Source organism: Physeter macrocephalus, chromosome 11, assembly GCF_002837175.3.
Source record: "Physeter macrocephalus isolate SW-GA chromosome 11, ASM283717v5, whole genome shotgun sequence".
NCBI classification, from domain to species: Eukaryota; Metazoa; Chordata; class Mammalia; order Artiodactyla; family Physeteridae; genus Physeter; species Physeter macrocephalus.
In genome coordinates, this window is record NC_041224.1 from 95,594,333 (window position 1) to 95,613,209 (window position 18,877).

At 35.8% G+C, this 18,877-nt stretch overlaps 1 protein-coding gene across 1 annotated transcript in view; it reads left to right on the forward strand.

Annotated features, from left to right (window-relative positions):
- The window catches only part of UBR1 (ubiquitin protein ligase E3 component n-recognin 1), a 167,912-nt gene that overhangs the window by 85,703 nt on the left and 63,332 nt on the right, over positions 1 to 18,877 (forward strand). The window contains exons 15-26 of the mRNA XM_007119577.3: positions 4,064 to 4,244; positions 6,411 to 6,472; positions 7,038 to 7,148; positions 7,866 to 7,931; positions 8,184 to 8,285; positions 9,952 to 10,015; positions 12,165 to 12,289; positions 13,833 to 13,885; positions 14,978 to 15,080; positions 15,943 to 15,991; positions 16,386 to 16,540; positions 18,280 to 18,379. Coding sequence (XP_007119639.2) covers positions 4,064 to 4,244; positions 6,411 to 6,472; positions 7,038 to 7,148; positions 7,866 to 7,931; positions 8,184 to 8,285; positions 9,952 to 10,015; positions 12,165 to 12,289; positions 13,833 to 13,885; positions 14,978 to 15,080; positions 15,943 to 15,991; positions 16,386 to 16,540; positions 18,280 to 18,379 — 1,171 coding nt within the window. The remainder of the gene's footprint in view (positions 1 to 4,063; positions 4,245 to 6,410; positions 6,473 to 7,037; positions 7,149 to 7,865; positions 7,932 to 8,183; positions 8,286 to 9,951; positions 10,016 to 12,164; positions 12,290 to 13,832; positions 13,886 to 14,977; positions 15,081 to 15,942; positions 15,992 to 16,385; positions 16,541 to 18,279; positions 18,380 to 18,877) is intronic.

An 18,877-nucleotide genomic window follows, 5' to 3' on the forward strand; every position in this document is an offset into this window, starting at 1 on the left:
CCCGCCCGGAGCCTGTGCCCCGCAACGGGGGGGGCCGCAACGGAGGGGGGCCCGCAAACTACAAAAAAAAAAAAAAAAAAAAAAAAAAGAAAATTAATTTTAGTTATTTATTTTTTAATTTATTTATTTTTGGCTGCGTTGGGTCTTCGTTGCTGTGTACGGGCTTTCTCTAGTTGCGGCGATCGGGGGCTACTCTTCGTTGCAGTGTGTGGGCTTCTCATTGCAGTGGCTTCTTTTGTTGCAGAGCATGGGTTCTAGGCACGTGGGCTTCGGTAGCTGTGTCATGCAGGCTCAGTAGTTGTGCCTCTCGGGGTCTAGAACTCAGGCTCAGTAGTTGTGGCGCTTGGGCTTAGTTGTTCCACAGCATGTGGGATCTTCCTGGAGCAGGGATCGAACCCGTGTCCCCTTCATTGGCAGGTGGATTCTTAATGACTGTGCCACCAGGGAAGTCCAAGAAAATTAATTTTAAAATATGGAACTAATGTTTTTCCTTAAGCAATAGTTTTATTTTATTTATTTATTTTTGAAAATATTTATTTATTTTATTTTTGGCTGCGATGGGTCTTAGTTGTGGCACATGGGATCTTCGTTGTGGCATGTGGGAACCTCCGCTGCGGCATGCGTCCTCCTCGTTGCAGTGCGTGGTCTTCTCTAGTTGTGGCCTGCATGCTCAGTAGTTGTGGCGTGCGGGCTTAGTTGCCCCGTGGCATGTGGGATCTTAGTTCCCCAACCAGGGATTGAACCCATGTCCCCTGCATTGGAAGGCTGATTCTTAACCACTGGACCACCAGCGAAGTCCTCTCCTTAAGCAATAATTTTAGACCATAATGCTCTTTAAACACAATGCTACTCCAGACTCCCTTTTGAGAAGATGACCTCATTTATTTCTGTTCTGAGAAAATTAACATTATGTAAGTCAAATTCTTTTATCTTCTCCAGTTTCTCTGTACATCTCACTATAGTCAATTCACTAAGTTTCTATATATATCTTCACTATTGGTCTCTTTCATTTTCCTCTTTCTAAAAGTGATGTCTCTACCTAGGCTCTTGGTCCCAACCTATATTACTTCTTCCTGGAGTTTGCTTCCTCAGTTGTCTCCTTTGGTATTTCCCACTCTTTCATTCATCTGCCTGTAAACACACAGGACTCTCCTATTCTTAAGAACAATGAGAATAAAAGCCCCCTTACTTGTCATTGCTACCTCATGAGCTGTATTTTATCTCTCTTTTTTCATCATCTGCTCCACCACCAGCCATTGGTCATGGGTTCAGAGTGGCGGTCACGCTCACAGACACAATAGACTTTAGTCTAGCACAGCAGCTGTGTAGAACAATAAGGACAGGAAATATTGTCCAGCAACTACCATAGCACATATTTTTTGGCTCCCCTCATCTTTATGAAGGGCATGCTTAATTGTTGGAGATGAGGTCAAAGTGTGTGGTGTTCATGTTGACATCTGCAAAACCTCCTGAAGTCATCTACATTTACTGTCGCCACTCTTTAGCTTCTAAAACTTCTTTAGAGCCAGGCTTCTGCCCTTACCAATTGATAGGAAGTGCTTTTTGAAAAAATTTCAAAGGATCTATTTAGTAACCAAATTCAGAGGTCTTTTCTAAGTCGCCTATCTTCCTTAAATGTCTGTAGCATTGTATTCTTTTGAGAACTTTAATCGTTTTGAAACTCTTTCCCTCTGATTTTCACAAAACTGCTTATCCTAATATTTCTCTTATTGATTACCCATTTCAATCAATGATTGCCTTTTTTCCCTCACTTCCTTCTGCCAACTAAATAAGACATTCCCCAATGTTTTCTTTTTCTTACAGATCTTTTATTTCTACCACCCCAATTAAAACTTTGTAAGATAACTTTCCCAAACTATAGAATCACTTCTGTTTGTGTGCTACACATTACTGCTTGGATCTTACATTTGTATTTCAAACTCAGAATATATTAAATTGATTTGTCATCATTTCATTCTACTTCCAGCTTGCATTTTTTCTTCTTGACTCCCTTATTCTGTTCATGGCACCATGATTCATACGTTCATCCATACAGGAAATCTGAGAGCCACTGTGTTCTGCGTGTTAGATGTTAACAGACTTTTGAGGGGGAAAAGAGTTTTATGTTCATGTAAGATCGGGAAATGCTAGGTTGAACAAAATCAAACATGATTTTTTTTTTTTTTTAATTTAATTTTATTTTTTTGCAGTACGTGGCCCTCTCACTGTTGTGGCCTCTCCCGTTGCGGAGCACAGGCTCCGGACGCGCAGGCTCAGCGGCCATGGCTCACGGGCCTAGCCGCTCCGCGGCATGTGGGATCTTCCCGGACCGGGGCACGAACCCGTGTCCCCTGCATTGGCAGGTGGACTCTCAACCACTGCGCCACCAGGGAAGCCCAAACATCATTTTTTAAGCCATTGAACTTCTTAAACCCTTTGATTAATCAGTGTTCTCAGGACTTCCCTGGTGGTGCAGTGGTTAAGAATCCACCTGCCAGTGCAGGGGACACGGGTTCGTGCCCTGGTCTGGGAAGATCCCACATGCTGCGGAGCAACTAAGCCCGTGTGCCACAACTATTGAGCCTGCGTGCTGCAACTACTGAAGCCCACGTGCCTAGAGCCTGTGCTCTGCAACAAGATAAGCCACTCCAATGAGAAGCCTGCGCACCTCAATGAAGAGTAGCCCCCGCTCGCTGCAGCTAGAGAAAGCCCTCACGCAGCAACGAAGAACCAACGCAGCAAAAACTAACTAAATAAATTTATTTAAAGAAAAAAAAATTAATGTGCTCATTTCTAAGAGAGATATTCCCCAAATTTATTTAGCTATAGAATTCCTTTTTTCAAGGTAAAATCAGTGAGAAATACTCTTAAAAAGTGACCTTTGACTCATCTCCCTGCCATACTCACCCAGATTTGGGTCTTCCTTATCCTAAATTTATTTTATAATCCTAACTTATTTCCTGTGGGTTTATTCTTTTTTGTCCTGACTGCCCCCACCCTAGTTTGAGTCCCTTATCACCTTACACTTAACTTAGTAGTAAACTTTCTATTGGTTTCCTTGTCTCCTAACACTACTGTCTCCAATCTGTCACCTTCAGTGACACCCACTAATTCTTCTTGAAGCAATATGTTGACTACAATACTACACTTCAGACAGTATCAGTATATTCAATTTTACATGGCAATGCCAAGGCATATTTCCAGTTTAATTGCTCATTAATTCTGTCCATAAACCCTTTGATTTATCTAGTTTTTATTCCTTTCCACTGCCCGAACAGGGGTTATACTTCCTTCCCCTTATTTCTCTTTGTTTATTCTGTATCTCTGCTTACAGTGCTACCATCTCTCCATCTTCCCCCCATACTTAAATTCTGCATATTCTTTCAGACCCCACTCAAAAGCTACTTTAAAAAAAAATTAATTAATTAATTTATTTTTGGCTGCATTGGGTCTTTGTTGCTGCACGCGGGCTTTCTCTAGTTCTGGCGAGTGGTGGCTACTCTTCATTGCAGTGCGTGGGCTTTTCATTGCAGTGGCTTCTCTTGTTGCAGAGCACAGGCTCTAGGCACGTGGGCTTCAGCAGTTGTGGCACGTGGGCTCAGTAGTTGTGGCTCATGGGCTCTAGAGCGCAGGCTCAGTATGTGGCGCATGGGCTTAGCTGCTTCATGGCATGTGGGATCTTCCTGCACGAGGGCTTGAAACCGTGTCCCCTGCATTGGCTGGTGGATTCTTACCCACTGTGCCACCAGGGAAGCCCCTCAAAAGCTACTTTTGCAAATAAGTATTCCCATTTGTTTGTGGTTCTTTTTTTTTTTTTTTTTTGCCCTATTAAGGTTATTAGTTTATACCATTTACGTGGCTTACAGTTTTTTACTTTGATTGTAAGTGTGTGTATGTGTGTCTGTCTGACTGTCATAATATTTCCTACAGGTTTGCAGATCCTGTTGATGTAACTCTAGTAACACATCAAACAATTTTTTGCTTGTATTTAGTAAATATTTACTGAATGATGTAATAAAGTAGATAACTTGTCAATTTATTTGCATTTTTATTTTCCTTTTAGGAGGAACTCTTACTGGTGGCTTATAAAGAATGTCATAAAGCTGTGATGAGGTGCAGTACAAGTTTCAAATCTAGTAGCAAAACAGTAGTACAGTTGTGCGGTCATACTTTGGAAACTAAATCCTACAGAGTATCTGAAGATCTTGTAAGCATACATCTGCCAATCTCTAGGACTCTTGCTGGTGAGTGTTTATTTGGTTTTTGCATGTTTCTGTTAGCTTTGTTTTCTATATATTCATATTAGAATCAGTACTATTTTTGTTCTCAGTATGCACAGACATACTCGGATCAGATACTGCAGTTAAAAGCTGTCCCTATCCTTCAAAGAGCTGTGACCAGAACGTCTAAGGGTGCTACCTGGGCTTTTTGTTATCTGGGTCAACTAATGGATCCTTATACTATACACTTAAGGACTAACTTGGTAACTTATCGCCTAACCAAATGTAAATACAGGAAAATCTTGTTGCTGTTTTTTCACCCTCTTCTCTGCCTGATTGCACCAGTGTGTTCACTGTGTCACTGTTCCTTTCACCACTAAAAGAAAGAAATAATAGATTTTCTTTAATCATCCTTTGATTTGCATTTCTATGTAAATTGACCATGTCAGTTTCTTTTTCTTTTAACAACTTTGTATAAGTGTACATATTTATATTTTTAATTGTGGTAAAATATACATAACATAAAATTTACCATTTTAATCATTTTTTAAGTATATAGTTCAGTGACACTAAGTACATTCACATTGTTGTACAACCATCACCACCATCCATATCCAGAATTCTTTTCATCTTCCCAATCTGAAATTTGTGCCCATTCAACATAACTCCTCATTCCCTGCTCCCTACAGTCTCTGATTTTCTGTCTCTATGACTTGACTACTTTAGGTACCTCATATAAGTGAAATCATACTCATATCCTTTTATAACTGGATTATTTCACTTAGCATAATGTCCTCAGAGTTCATCCATGTTGTAGTATATGTCAGATTTCCTTCATTTTTAAGGTTGAATAATATTCCATAGTATGTATATACCACGTTTTGTTTATCTATTCATCCTCCAGTAGATGCTTGGGTTGCTTACATCTTTTGGCTATTGTCACGTAATGTTGCCATGAACACAGTGTCCAAATATGCGTTTGAGTGCTTGTTTTCAATTCTTGGGGTATATACACATAAAGTGGAATTGCTGGATCATAAGGTAATTCTACTTTTTAATTTTTTGAGGAACCACCATACTGTTTTCCATAGCAGCTGCACCATCTTACATTCCCAGAAGCAGAGCACAAGGATTCCAATTTCTTTACAGCCTCATCAACACTTGTTATTTTTTGTTTTTTAAATAGCCATCCTAATGAGTGTGAAGTGGTATCTTCTTGTTTTGATTTGCATTTCCTTAATGATTAGTGATACTGAGCATCTTTTCCTGTGCTTACTGGCCATATGTATATCTTCTTTGGAGAAAGGTCTGTTCAAGTCCTTTGTCTATTTTTTAATCAGATTTTGTTGTTGAGTTATTGGAGTTCTTTGTATATTCTGGATATTAACTGCTTATCAGATATATGGTTTGCAAATATTTTCTCCCATTCTGTGAGTTGCCTTTTCACTCTGTTGATAGTGTCCTTTGATGCACAAAAGTTTTTAATTTGGTGTAGTCTCATTTATTTTCCCTTTGGTTGCCTGTTCTTTTGGTGTCATATCCAAGAAATTGTGGCCAAATCCAATGTTGTGAAGCCTTTTCCCTATGTTATTTTCTAAGGGTTTTATAGTTTTAGCTCCTGTGTTCAGATCTTGATTCATTTTTAGTTAATTTTTGTATATGGTATAATTGATGTGATTTTATGTCACTTCTATTTTTATAAAAAGAAATACCTTGATTCGTTTTTATTTGTTTTGATTTTATTGAAGTATAGTTGATTTACAGTGTTGTGTTTAATTTCTGCTGTACAGTAAAATGACTCAGCTATACATATATATACATTCTTTTTCATATTCTTTACCATTATGGTTTATCACAAGATATTGAATACAGTTCCCTGTGCTATACAGTAGTTTATAAGTTTTTATTTCTTTTGATGCTTGATTAAGAGGAGAATAATTTCTTAAGAGGCAGAATATTATTTTTATATAATTTATAAGCACAACTGGTACAATGTAGGATCTTAAATATGTTAGTAAAACTGTGTTTCAAAATTAGAAATCAAATGTTTGCATTCTGAGATGTCATTTCTAAACTCAATAAACGTATGTTTAAATCTCACAAGTTTTCAAACTTGATGAGTTAACTAGGAAACAAATTAGCTGGGTTTATTGCTTTCTCATTTTTCTCTCTTGTTTTTTTAACCTTTAGGTCTTCATGTGCGTTTAAGCAGGCTAGGTGCTATTTCAAGACTGCACGAATTTGTGCCTTTTGTAAGTGACTATTAAATGTTGATTTGCTTATATTCTATTTCTAAATACCTCTTTTTTGAAAAATTATTTATTTATTTATTTATTTTTGGTTGTGTTGGGTCTTCGTTGCTGCGCATGGGCTTTCTCTAGTTGTGGCAAGCGGGGGGGCTACTGTTCGCTGCAGTGTGCGGCCTTCTCATTGCAGTGGCTTCTCTTGTTGCGAAGCACGGGCTCTAGGCACACGGGCTTAGTTGCTCCACGGCACGTGGGATCTTCCCGGACCAGGGCTCGAACCCATGTCCCCTGCATTGGCAGGCAGATTCTTAACCACTGTGGCACCAGGGAAGTCCCCTCTAAATACCTCTTGGTTGAGTGGGAAGAAAAAGAATATTTTGAAACCTACCTGAATAATTCCCAGTTAGTAATTTTGTGTCTATATGATAAAACATTGAAATCTGAATCATGGGGACTTGGAGTCATCTAGTTCAAGCCCTTCTGTTTTACAGATGAGAAAACTGAGCAATGTATAGTGCTGTAACATCCAAGCCCTCTGGGAAATAATGGAATTGATCTCACTCTGTTTCAGGAGGATTTTCAAGTAGAGGTACTAGTGGAATATCCTTTGCGTTGTCTGGTATTGGTTGCCCAGGTTGTTGCTGAGATGTGGCGAAGAAATGGGCTGTCTCTCATTAGCCAGGTATGGCAAGGCCTATTGTTCACACTATGAATGTGTTCATTTTCTGCTTGTTTTTTCTTTTATATGTTTTACTTTGTGTCCCTGGATTTTGCTGAGTATTTGTTTTGCGTTCTCTTATACAAACTCAGAAATGAAAGTTCTAGTGGCCATATAGACATTTCTCCTTTAATCCTGTTAAGTGGGTAGATTAGGTGAAAGCCAGTAGTACCAGGAACCATCCCACCAATATATGTCTTTTCTGAAGATTACTTGGGGACATGTAATCTTCCCACCACCAGTCTTAATGGAAGGGCATCTTACTGTTTTTCCCTCTGTTTTAGAGCAAATAGGAGAAGTGCTTTTCCTAAGTGGTGGGGAAACAGGGCTTGTAAAGATACCACTTGGGAGAAAAATAGTGTTATAATTGATTGTAGAAATTGGTTTACTTTTATTGAAGTGGGCATTTTAAACTTAAGGGAAGTAAATGCTTTTGTTATGCATGTTGAGAGTAATAACTAGTCTAGAGCATTTTTAACTCTGAATTATTTTCATGCCGTATTTTCTCACTTCATCCTCACAAATCCCTTAAAATGATTTGTAGATTTACAACTTATTTTTTGACACAAAGGAGTTCTTGGGGTTTCTAGTTTAGAGAAAATTTTAAGAATAATTTTTGTTGAGAATTCTGTTTGAAATAAAATGATTCTTTTAGCTTCTGTTCTACTTTTTATTTTATAGGTGTTTTATTACCAAGATGTTAAGTGCAGAGAAGAAATGTATGATAAAGATATCATTATGCTTCAGGTACCTATTTAAATTACTTCTGATATTTGTCTTAACCTTTCTTCCTAGGTTCCTTATAATAAGCGAAGATATAATTATTGTTAACTTCACTTAAATTTTTCTCACTGTTGAAATATAGTATCATAGAAGCAGAAGTGACTACTGCATTATCTTCTGCAGATTTACCTTATAATTTTTTCTCATAGTCCTACTAGAGACAAAATGTTTCTCCATTCAATACATGAGAACTATGGTACTTGATTTCTTTCACAGATTGGTGCATCTTTAATGGATCCCAACAAATTCTTATTACTGGTACTTCAGAGGTATGAACTTGCTGATGCTTTTAACAAGACCGTATCCATAAAAGACCAGGTAAGTGACAGAAGCTGATATGTAAATTAATTCCAAAGGAAATATTATTTTAAAAATTTTAATCATATTTAAGATTTTAATTTGTTTATGTATATCTCCAAAAATCAGGCACATATGTAAAACATACATATACACACATATATTCTTTTTACTCTATAAAAATTAGAATATAGTTGGCCCTCCATGTCCATGGATACAGAATCCCAACTGTACTAGCCATTTTATATAAGGGACTTGAGCATCTCTGGGTTTTGGTATCTTCAGGGGTCCTGGAACCAATCCCCTGCAGATACTGAGTGTTGACTGTATATAGGTTAACAAAAAGGAGAAGAAAAATCACATGAAACTCTGCCTCCTAGAAATGATCACTTTTAAAGTTTTGGTGTCTTATTTGTTTTTAAAGGAAAAATTGAATCTTTTATATGTACTATTTTTGTAATATGCTTCCTGTGCTTAATGAAATATTGTGATAGGTTTTTTCTTGTCACTAAATAAGTATGCAACAACCTCATCTTTTTTTTACATCATAATTTTTAATGGCTGTGTAGTATTGCAGTATATGAATGCATTATACTTTAGTCCTCTATTGCTGAAGAGGTTTTTCAAGGTTTTTGCTCATATAAACATCTCTGCACCTCAAGGTTTAAACACTTGCCTAATTATTTTGTTACGATAAATTCTTCGAAGTGGATTTGCTGAAGAATACAGTATACTCTTTCTTATGACTCTGAATACATATTGTCAAATTGCTCTCAGAAAAGTAACTCCAATTTAAGCTCTCTCTAGCAGTATGTACATCTGTAATGGTACTGATATTTTTAATCTTTGTTGGTCTAATACATGAAAGATGGTGTTTAATTTTCATTTGCAGTTCTTTAATTATCAGTGAGGTTGACCATGTTTTCATGATTATTGACCTTTTTTTTCCTTTTTGGTAGTGAAATATCTGTTCCTGTCCTTCACCCTTTTCCTGTTTTTTGTAAAAGTTCCTTATTTAGTAAAGATATTAATTCTTTACTTGTATTTGTTATCAATATATTTTTTACAGTTTATAATTTGTCTCTGGAGTTATGTCACGTCTTCATTAATACTTGATACCAGTTTATAAAGTAACATTTGACTACTTTGAATTTATGAATTACATTATTTTATTCTTCAAATTAGAAGTCACTTGCAATGGACCAAAGGATAGGCTATAAAATACAAAGCTAATTTTTAGTCATGTTTTTATACTCAGTGAAAATGAATATCTAATTTACTGTAGTATTTAAATAACAGGTGTGTTAGGGAAGGGAACTCTCACCATAACTGTTAGTTACCTATTTGAAGACACTGTCTCACCAACCCAGATAAGAAGGAAGCCAATAGTAGAGGAAAAGTTAAAGATTAGAATTCTTTTGTTGGCTGAAGGCTAGATGGGAAATAATGATAATAAAAACAATAATAATATTTAACAATTGTTATTGAGTTCTTACTACATGCCAAGTATTGTGAAACTTGTTGAATTTGATGTCAAAAAAAGGGAATTATTCACCTCATAATTCTCTATTGCTGTGGTCCAAAAGAAAATACTGGATCGGTTGGACTATCTGATCCAGAAAAAATGTATGTTTTATGGAGATTTTTCGTTCTTAAGTAACTAATTTTTTCTTTTACAATTCTATAGGATTTGATTAAACAATATAATACCTTAATAGAAGAAATGCTTCAAGTCCTCATCTATATTGTGGGTAAGATTAAAACACGTTTTGAAGTAGAACATGAGTTACTTTTTAGAGAGAACATTAATAAGAACTGTAAGTTATTTTGTTCTTCTCCCAAATACAGCAGAGAATATTAGAGATTAATGTGACTAATGTGATTGATATGTTTAGAAACTCACCTTTTAAAAAGCACAGCTATTACATCTTCATTTTTCAATACCTGATTTGTAATCGTTTGGACTTGTTTGTAGAGATCTGGGATATAATTATCCTAGTTAGAAAAGTAGATGTAAAATAACTTTGTCGAGTGCTAAAAATTTTATATATATATATATATATATATATATACACACACACATATATATATATGAAATTTCAATGTAACATTTGTCTAAGTAAGATATATTTTCATCAAGTCATTCTGTTAAATTACTTTGTGCAAATATTGGCCATACTTCTACTTTTGTATATTCTATATTATAGTCTCTGTTGATCTTACCAGCTAAGTAAGTTTTTGACTTCTCATTCTGGCTCTTGTTTCTTACTTTACTGCAGGAGACACTGCTTTGTATTAATACTTCCTAGTGAGGATTCTAGCCATTAGCCAAATCTGAAAACCTGTGTTCATTTTATTTATCAGGGAGCTAGTTGCTGAACTAGCTGCTTGTCTCAGCAGGAAGTGTGGAAAACTGTCATTGCTAAGTGAGATGTAAATCTTCTAGGCACTAACTCTTCTGGAATAACTCCAGAGTATTCCATAGGAAACTGCTGAAAAAAATGGACAAATTAAAAATGTGTAAAAGATTTTTAAGTTGATGACATACTTTATTAAATTACAAAGACTTGAGGGGAATTTTTGTGTTTGTTCTTGGAATACCATATGAAGAATTTCTAATACTGCTTATTAATACTATATATTAAAATTGCTAATATTTTTTTCTGTTTTATATTTTACTATTTTATTATTGCTACTATTATTTTGCTGTTATTTTGTTTACCCAAATTCATTGGGTATTTCCTTCTATGTGATTTGATTTTTAGTTAATACTTGCTACATTCCTGAGTATAAGTTTATTACCTTTAGGAGTCATCATTTTTAAAAGTGTGTGTGTTTGTGTGTGTGTATAAAATCTCTGATTATATTATGGAGAAAACATTAAGAAGTAGCAAAAGATTTGGATTAGGAATCAGAAGATCTAGTGTTGACCTCGCTATAAACTATCAAGAGCGTGCCATTTACATTTTCAGGGTCTCAAATTCTTGATTTGTAAAATGTGAAAGTAATCTACATGATCTCTAAGGTTCTTTCTAGCACGAAACTTATAGAGGGTACTGTTTTGGTGGAAAAAAATTGAAAATTACAGTGTTTGAAGAGGAGTGAGTCTGTTGGAAGTGAATTAAATTAACAAAATGTCATTCTTTGGCTAATTTGTAGAATTCATCAAATCTCTTAGGCAAAAAATTCCTGTCTTCGTAATAACCCTCTTATAGATATCACAGGACTTTGTACACATGTTGTAGTATTGAAAATCAGTGGTGACATAAGGTCAAATATTTTAAGCCTTATTGAAGCATTGGTGATTAGATGCTGTTGACACCAGTGAAGTTCCCATAGTTAATTTAGTTATTTCCTCTCCCCATTTGGCAGTTTATCGAGATGAAAAATGGAAACCTGACCATGTGGGCACGTTAGCAACACCATCCATTCCTGATACATATTACTATTTTGTCATTTAACCCATAGAGATATTTTTAAGTATTTTGTTTTCTAGTTTTCACTTTGTTCTTTCTTAAATAACAAGTAGAGACAACATTGAGGAAATCTTGAAAGAAAAGCTATTGTTCCATGATGGCCACTACTTATTCAATGCTATCTTCCTTGTTTTCTGGGTTAGAGACACATGCTAATTTAATTGAGGGGCCTTGTTTATAATGTGTGAGTATGTGTATGTATATGTGTGTGTGTGTTTAAGTTAAGAGAAGGCCTGTGTTCTTCAGATCTCTTCATTTTTCTTCCTCTTTCAGCAAAGAGACTCTTGTTCAGATTTAGGAACATGTTCAAATAATTTTTGGTCACTATCTCATAGATTTGATTTAATGCAGTGTTCTTGATGGGAAGAGATTTAAATGGAAAGCAATTAATTGTTTTACTTTTTCTTTTCATTGTTTGTATTAGGAGAGCGTTATGTACCTGGAGTGGGAAATGTGACCAAAGAAGAGGTCACAATGAGAGAAATTATTCACTTGCTTTGTATTGAACCCATGCCACACAGTGCCATTGCCAAAAATTTACCTGAGAATGTAAGTCCAGTTTTGTTTTTTACTCCATTCACCTCAAGATGGGATAATTTTTTCTTTTTCTTTAATTGGAAGCCACTCTAAGTTTTAGGAGAATCTGTTTAGGAAATTTTCAGATATAAAACTCTCACCATTAATTTTTTAGTGGTATAAACTTTAATTCTGGGCTTTTGGGAATTAGGAAACATTTAGAGACATTCTGGCTGTTTAGAAAACATTTTAGAGCAAGAAACTCTGATTTTTTGTTTACTTTAACATAAATTTTCTCCAGAGGAAAAGGGGACTTCCTGAAATGCTGAGACTATTTGGGTGGTGTGTTAGTCTGGGTCTTCTGAGAAACAGATGTCAGACAAAAGATTTAAGATTTAATTAGGAACAATAACTATGAGAGAAATGGTGAGGAAGCTGGGAAAGGCTGGGGGAGCCATCATACTGTGGTGCAAATCTGACTCCAGGTGAAGGAAAGAGGGAAGGAACGTTAGGTAGGACTGTCCTAGACTGCTGGGTAGTCTAATCAAGGTTTGTTGCCTTCCCATGTCTCCCAGAGTGAGCCTGCCTTAGTATCTCTGTTCTCTAGCTGGAGGTCTGCAGGGTGCAGTCTCATGGCCGACACAGGTGATATTTATGTTCAGTATTGCTGATATTGAAGCAGTAATCCTAAAGATTAGGAGTCATATTTTTTACTCCGAGATTTAATTTTGAATTAGAACAATGATTCTTAAAAGAGATTAGATTTACCTGTACTATCAAGGCTTTCCAGAGAAGTAGAATGGCGGTAAGCTTTGACTGTTGGTCATTTTTCTTCCAACATACCTGTATCTTTTTCCAATTTCATTGTTAACTGATTCTCAAACTTAAACCATTCGGCATATCACCTTCATTATATTTGTACATCTGTCTACCAATTTTATAATTATTAATACAGTTTATTTATTTATTATTTTTGGCTGTGTTGGGTCTTTGTTGCTGTGCGCGGGCTTTTTCTAGTTGCAGCAAGCGGGGGCTACTCTTCGTTGCAGTGCGCGCCCTTCTCATTGTGGTGGCTTCTCTTGTTGCGGAGCAAAGGCTCTAGGCACATGGGCTTCAGTAGTTGTGGCGTGCAGGCTCAGTAGTTGTGGCTCGCGGGCTCAGTAGCTGTGATGCACGGGCTTAGTGGCTCCGCGGCATGGGAGATCTTCCCGGACCAGGGATCAAACCCGTGTCCCCTGCATTGACAGGCAGATTCTTAACCACTGCGCCACCAGGGAAGTCCCTTATTAATACATTTTAAAATCAACTTACGGGCTTGTTGATATATATGAGGGCAAACTTAGATTAAATTTCTTCCTTAAGCAGTTTATACATACATCTTACCTCTGTTAAGAAATTGGTCCCTCAAAACAAAGCTAATTGGTCTTAGACCTAATTTTTAAATATTGGAAATTGATCTTTTTTTATTGTTTATAAAACACTCAGAAATGCTATTGAAAGTGTATTTCAGTTCACAGTAAGAGAAGATAAAGTCATTACATGAAGGTAAAAAATGACAAAAATGTTGTTTCAACAGGAAAATAATGAAACTGGCTTAGAGAATGTCATAAACAAAGTGGCCACATTTAAGTAAGTACTTAATATTTCTGCTTATTCTGAAAGTTAGACCAATCTTTGTTCTTATATTTCGGATACTTTGTAGAAGCTCTGAAGTTCTTTCCTGAACTCCCAAGGACAAAAACAAAGTACAGACAGAATGGGTGAGAACAAGGGGCACACTGTAGGCACTTAGTACCTGTATGATGAAGAAATGAGTATTTTTGTTAAGTGAATGAGAAATATCCATTTGTGATATTAGGTGACTTAAGTAAGCAAAGAAACCTTTCGATAGTCTCTTTCCATCAATTCTAAGCCATGACTTCATTTATTCTATTAAATTTTTATATTGTATTCTAATTTTAGACTTTTCTCTGCTAGGACTAAAACATTATTTTGCAATCCTTTGATTCTTTGAGATACAGAAAAATGGAAATAAGATTTTAAGTGGATTAATTCTTGAAATTAAAAATTGATACTGGTAATGAATTTCTACTCTTATAGTAATGTATTTATAGATAAATTGCTAGTTTCAAATAACCTTAAAAATAGAATGTAGCTTTTTTATGCTCAAATATTGTTCAATAAAGTATTTCACTTACTTTGATAGAGACCAAAAGCTGTTTAATGTGCAGAACAAATATGATGTGCTCCTTTTGGCCTTAATACTTTTCCTTATAGTTCTCTGTAGAGGATTCACCACTATATTTTCATTTACAATTCAATTTTCTACAGATATAATATCTTACTACCATTTTAGATTTGGCCTTAGACAATGCAAGCTGTAGTTGAACAGGCAATCTTAGGTTTCAGAAGCTAAAAATGAAGCCTTAGGGATTTAGGTAGGTTATGGGGTCAGATCTACATAGTATAAAAAATAAACTTCTTCAGATTTATTTAAATTTCATAATTATGAAACACAACTGTTATCAGGACTTTGAGCTTACAGTGTAGGATTTTAGTTTTACTCTTGAAATTTGTCATTTCAGTTTAAGCAAGTTGAATGAGATAAGGTTGTTTTCTTCTCTTGATTTTGACTTTTAGATTAATTTTTAGGTTCTTATTTTGTCTTACTCTATATTTCGAGAGCACTGTAGTTCACCTCTGTATTTTCTGTCTTTTTAGGAAACCAGGTGTATCAGGCCATGGAGTTTATGAGCTGAAAGATGAATCATTGAAAGACTTCAATATGTACTTTTATCATTACTCCAAAACACAGCATAGCAAGGTAGGAAAAGTTATCCTCTTCAGTAAATAAACCTAAAATGCTTTATGCTTTCCAACTCCATAGAAAATTGCCTGTTTTTTCTGTAGTTTCATACTGGTTTTCATTATTAGAGCTCATTATGTTACCCAAGAAATTAAAATTGAATCAATAATGTTATTTAGTTCGTAGGAAGTATTCAGATTTTCCTGATTATACCAAAAATATTCTTTATAGTTGTGTTAGGGGTAGGAGGATTCAGTCAAGGATCATGCACTTCATTTGGTATCATGTTGCTGTAGTCTCCTTTAATTTGGAATAATCTTTTTGCCTTTTTTTGTCTTTCATAACATTGACATTTCTGTAGAGTATAGACTAGTTGTCTTTTAGAATATCCTATATTCTGGATATGTCTGATTGTATTCTTGTGAGTAGATTCAAGTTAAACATCTTAGGGCAAGAATACTACATAAGTGATATATTGCATCACATCAGTAGGCACATATAATGTCTGTTTGTCCCATTAAGGGTTGATGTTAAGTTAGATCACTTAGTTAAGGTAATGTCTGGCTTTGTCCTTATAAAATGAATAATTTCCAGTTTGTTGTACAATGCCCTGTATATAATAGACACTAGGTAAATACTGTTGACTGAAAGAATGGGGACTAAATTAGTGATGAGGATTATTACCCGTCTATTTTGCAGTGGCCTTTCCTAGGACAACCATTTTGTTTCTGGAATAAGGTAGCATTTGAATACATATTTCAGTATATAAAGTATTTTGGTAGGTTTGTGAATCTTTCCTGCCTGCTTCAAAGTACCCCATTTGTTCATGCTTGTCAAGTGGTGTATTTTAAGATAGACTTTTTTTTTAAAATATATATAGGCTGAACATATGCAGAAGAAAAGGAGAAAACAGGAAAACAAAGATGAAGGTAAAAAATGAGATGCTGAATTGACTCATTTTGACTGTATGCTGTGATTTGTATCAGCAAAGCATATAGTGTTTTGTTTTTGTTGTTTTTTGAGAGTGGGCAACTAATGGAAGTGCAAAGAACCCTTTGTTTCTTGCTCACATATTAAGATATAGCCTACATCAGTGGTGACAGAATTTTAAATTTATAACAAATGGAGTTTATTTTGGGTGACTTACATAGTGACTTATATTTCCCTTGACATTGATGTTTTCAGTGCTTTAAAGGTAACAAAGATCATGTGTTGTTTTGCGTGTAATATATGATTCTGACATTTGCAATTTAGCATGAAGGATAACCCAAATAAAATTGTACCCATTTGTCTCTTCTGACATTGATCTCCTACCCACTTTAGCATTACCACCACCTCCTCCTCCTGAATTCTGCCCTGCTTTCAGCAAAGCAGTTAACCTTCTCAATTGTGATATCATGATGTACATTCTCAGGACCATATTTGAGCAGGCAGTAGACCCAGATTCTAACTTGTGGACTGAAGGGATGCTCCAAATGGTATGTATACCAAAAATATTTTCTCTGTTTCAAATACTTTCTCTACTTCATAGAGTTCTTGGGGGTCTGGAGAAGATCGGTAGTCTAACTTTCTGACTTCAGTCAGAACCACAACTAGAGCACCTGAGACGTAAGGGTCATTGAAAACAGCTTAGATGTGTCACAGATTTCCTTGTGACACATTCTCAAGTTTTTAGGATCCTTACTCTTGGGAATCATTTACATTTAAAAAAAAAAAAAGCAGAGGGCTTCCCTGGTGGCGCAGTGGTTGAGAGTCCGCCTGCCGATGCAGGGAACACGGGTTCGTGCCCCGGTTCAGGAAGATCCCACATGCCGCAGAGCGGCTGGGCCCGTGAGCCATGGCCACTGAGCCTGCGCATCTGGAGCCTGTGCTCCGCAATGGGAGAGGCCACAGCAGTGAGAGCCCCGCGTACCGCAAAAAAAAAAAAAAAAAACCAGAGAAAGATTTAAAAAAGGGCTGTTCCTGCTAATAATAAATTGGCATGTCATTATTGTATCATAGTTTTCTATATTTTTATTTCACATTGTATTATCAGGGGACAGTATAATAAAGATTTGAAGACAGGTCTAGGCTTGAATTTACCCCACTTGGGTTACCGCACTTACCATTTAAGGAGCAAAGAGTAATTTCCCCATTGCTAAAATGGGTTTAAATATAATTATTTCATAGAGTTGTTATGAGAATTAGCTCATTAAATGGAAGCAGCTATTTTTTTCTTCATACTGTTATGGATAAGTTACTTAATAATGTCACCTTTGGTAGCTGTAATTGGATATTTATTTATCACCTGCCTAACTAAATTTCCTTGGCTGTTATTGGTGTGGAGGCTCTAAATGCTATCATACTCTATGTGTATCTCACTTTTTTTTTTATAACAGTGATAAATAAATGCAGTAAAAATTTCAACCCATAGAGATATATTTGAAATCAAAAGTTAAAATTTCTCTCCCTGCCTCCCATTGCCCTACTGAAAGGTTTGTATCTTCTGAAAGTCATTCCACATTAGTGCATATAGGCCTACCTCATGCTTATAGCTGCATATTCCATTATATGGACATCTATGATGCATTTAACTATCTCCTGTTAATAGACATTTAAGTTGTTTTTAGGTCTTTGTGTAACAAAGAACACTAAAATGAACATTGTTGTACAAATATGTACACAAATATGTACACTTGAGTGACTCTGTTACACTAATTCCTAGCACTAGGTCTGTACCTTTACATTTTTGTTAGATATTGTCTAATTGGCCTCCAAAAATGTTATACTGATTTACTTTCCCATTACCAGCGTGGTGAAGAGTACCTGCTTCCTAACACCTTTGCCAGCTCTGTATTTTACTAAGCTCTAAAATTTTTGCCATTTTAATAGGTGAAAAATAGATGATCTTGTTTCACTCACATTTCTTTAATTTTAAGTGAGCTTGAACGCTTTTTTTTTGGCCACACCATGTGGCTTGCAGTAACTTCCCCGACCAGGGATTGAACCCAGGCCACGGCAGTGGAAGCCCAGAATCCTAACCATTAGGCTACCAGGCAACTCCCAAGGTTGAACATTTTTCATATGTGTATATTTCATTTCTTTTTCTGTGAACTGCTTGTTCATAACCTTTGCACATTTTTTACCCATCAGATTGCTTATTTTTATACCTCCATTTAAAATATATTTACCTGAAGAAGCACTGTTTTAAAGATCTTGTCCTACTTTCCTTTTTCAGGCATTTCATATTCTGGCATTGGGCTTACTGGAAGAAAAGCAACAGCTTCAAAAATCTCCCGAAGAAGAAGTGACATTTGACTTTTACCATAAGGCCTCAAGTATGTTTTAGTATCATTTTCAACACAGTTTCAGCTATTTGCCAATTTGTAACAGAAAGTTTAGCTCTGATAGAATTTTAATCTGTTAGTCCTTAAGGCGGAAAACTCTGAAATTGTTTTAAGTCTTTTCGTAGCATTTTTAGTTTTTAACATTTTCAGTAATACAGGTATGTTTTTTAATCCCCACGACAATCCTTTTACTGCATGATCTCACCCCCCTTTTGGGGGCACTGCATACATTGATGGTTTCTTACTTTCATTCCTTGTCTCAGTAGTATCAAATATTTGCTGCTATCTCAACCATAATGTTTATGCTACCTATCTATGGAAGATATTAATGTTCCTGAGTTTAAAATGATTGCAGAAGTCTGAGTGAATGATAATGTGTTTGTTTTGCACCATTTTCAATCTGGAAGAGCAGGATAGGTTTAGATTAGATTTTTATTAAACGCTATGTGATTAAGACAGTTTTTTCAGAGCACATTCTAGGAACATTGA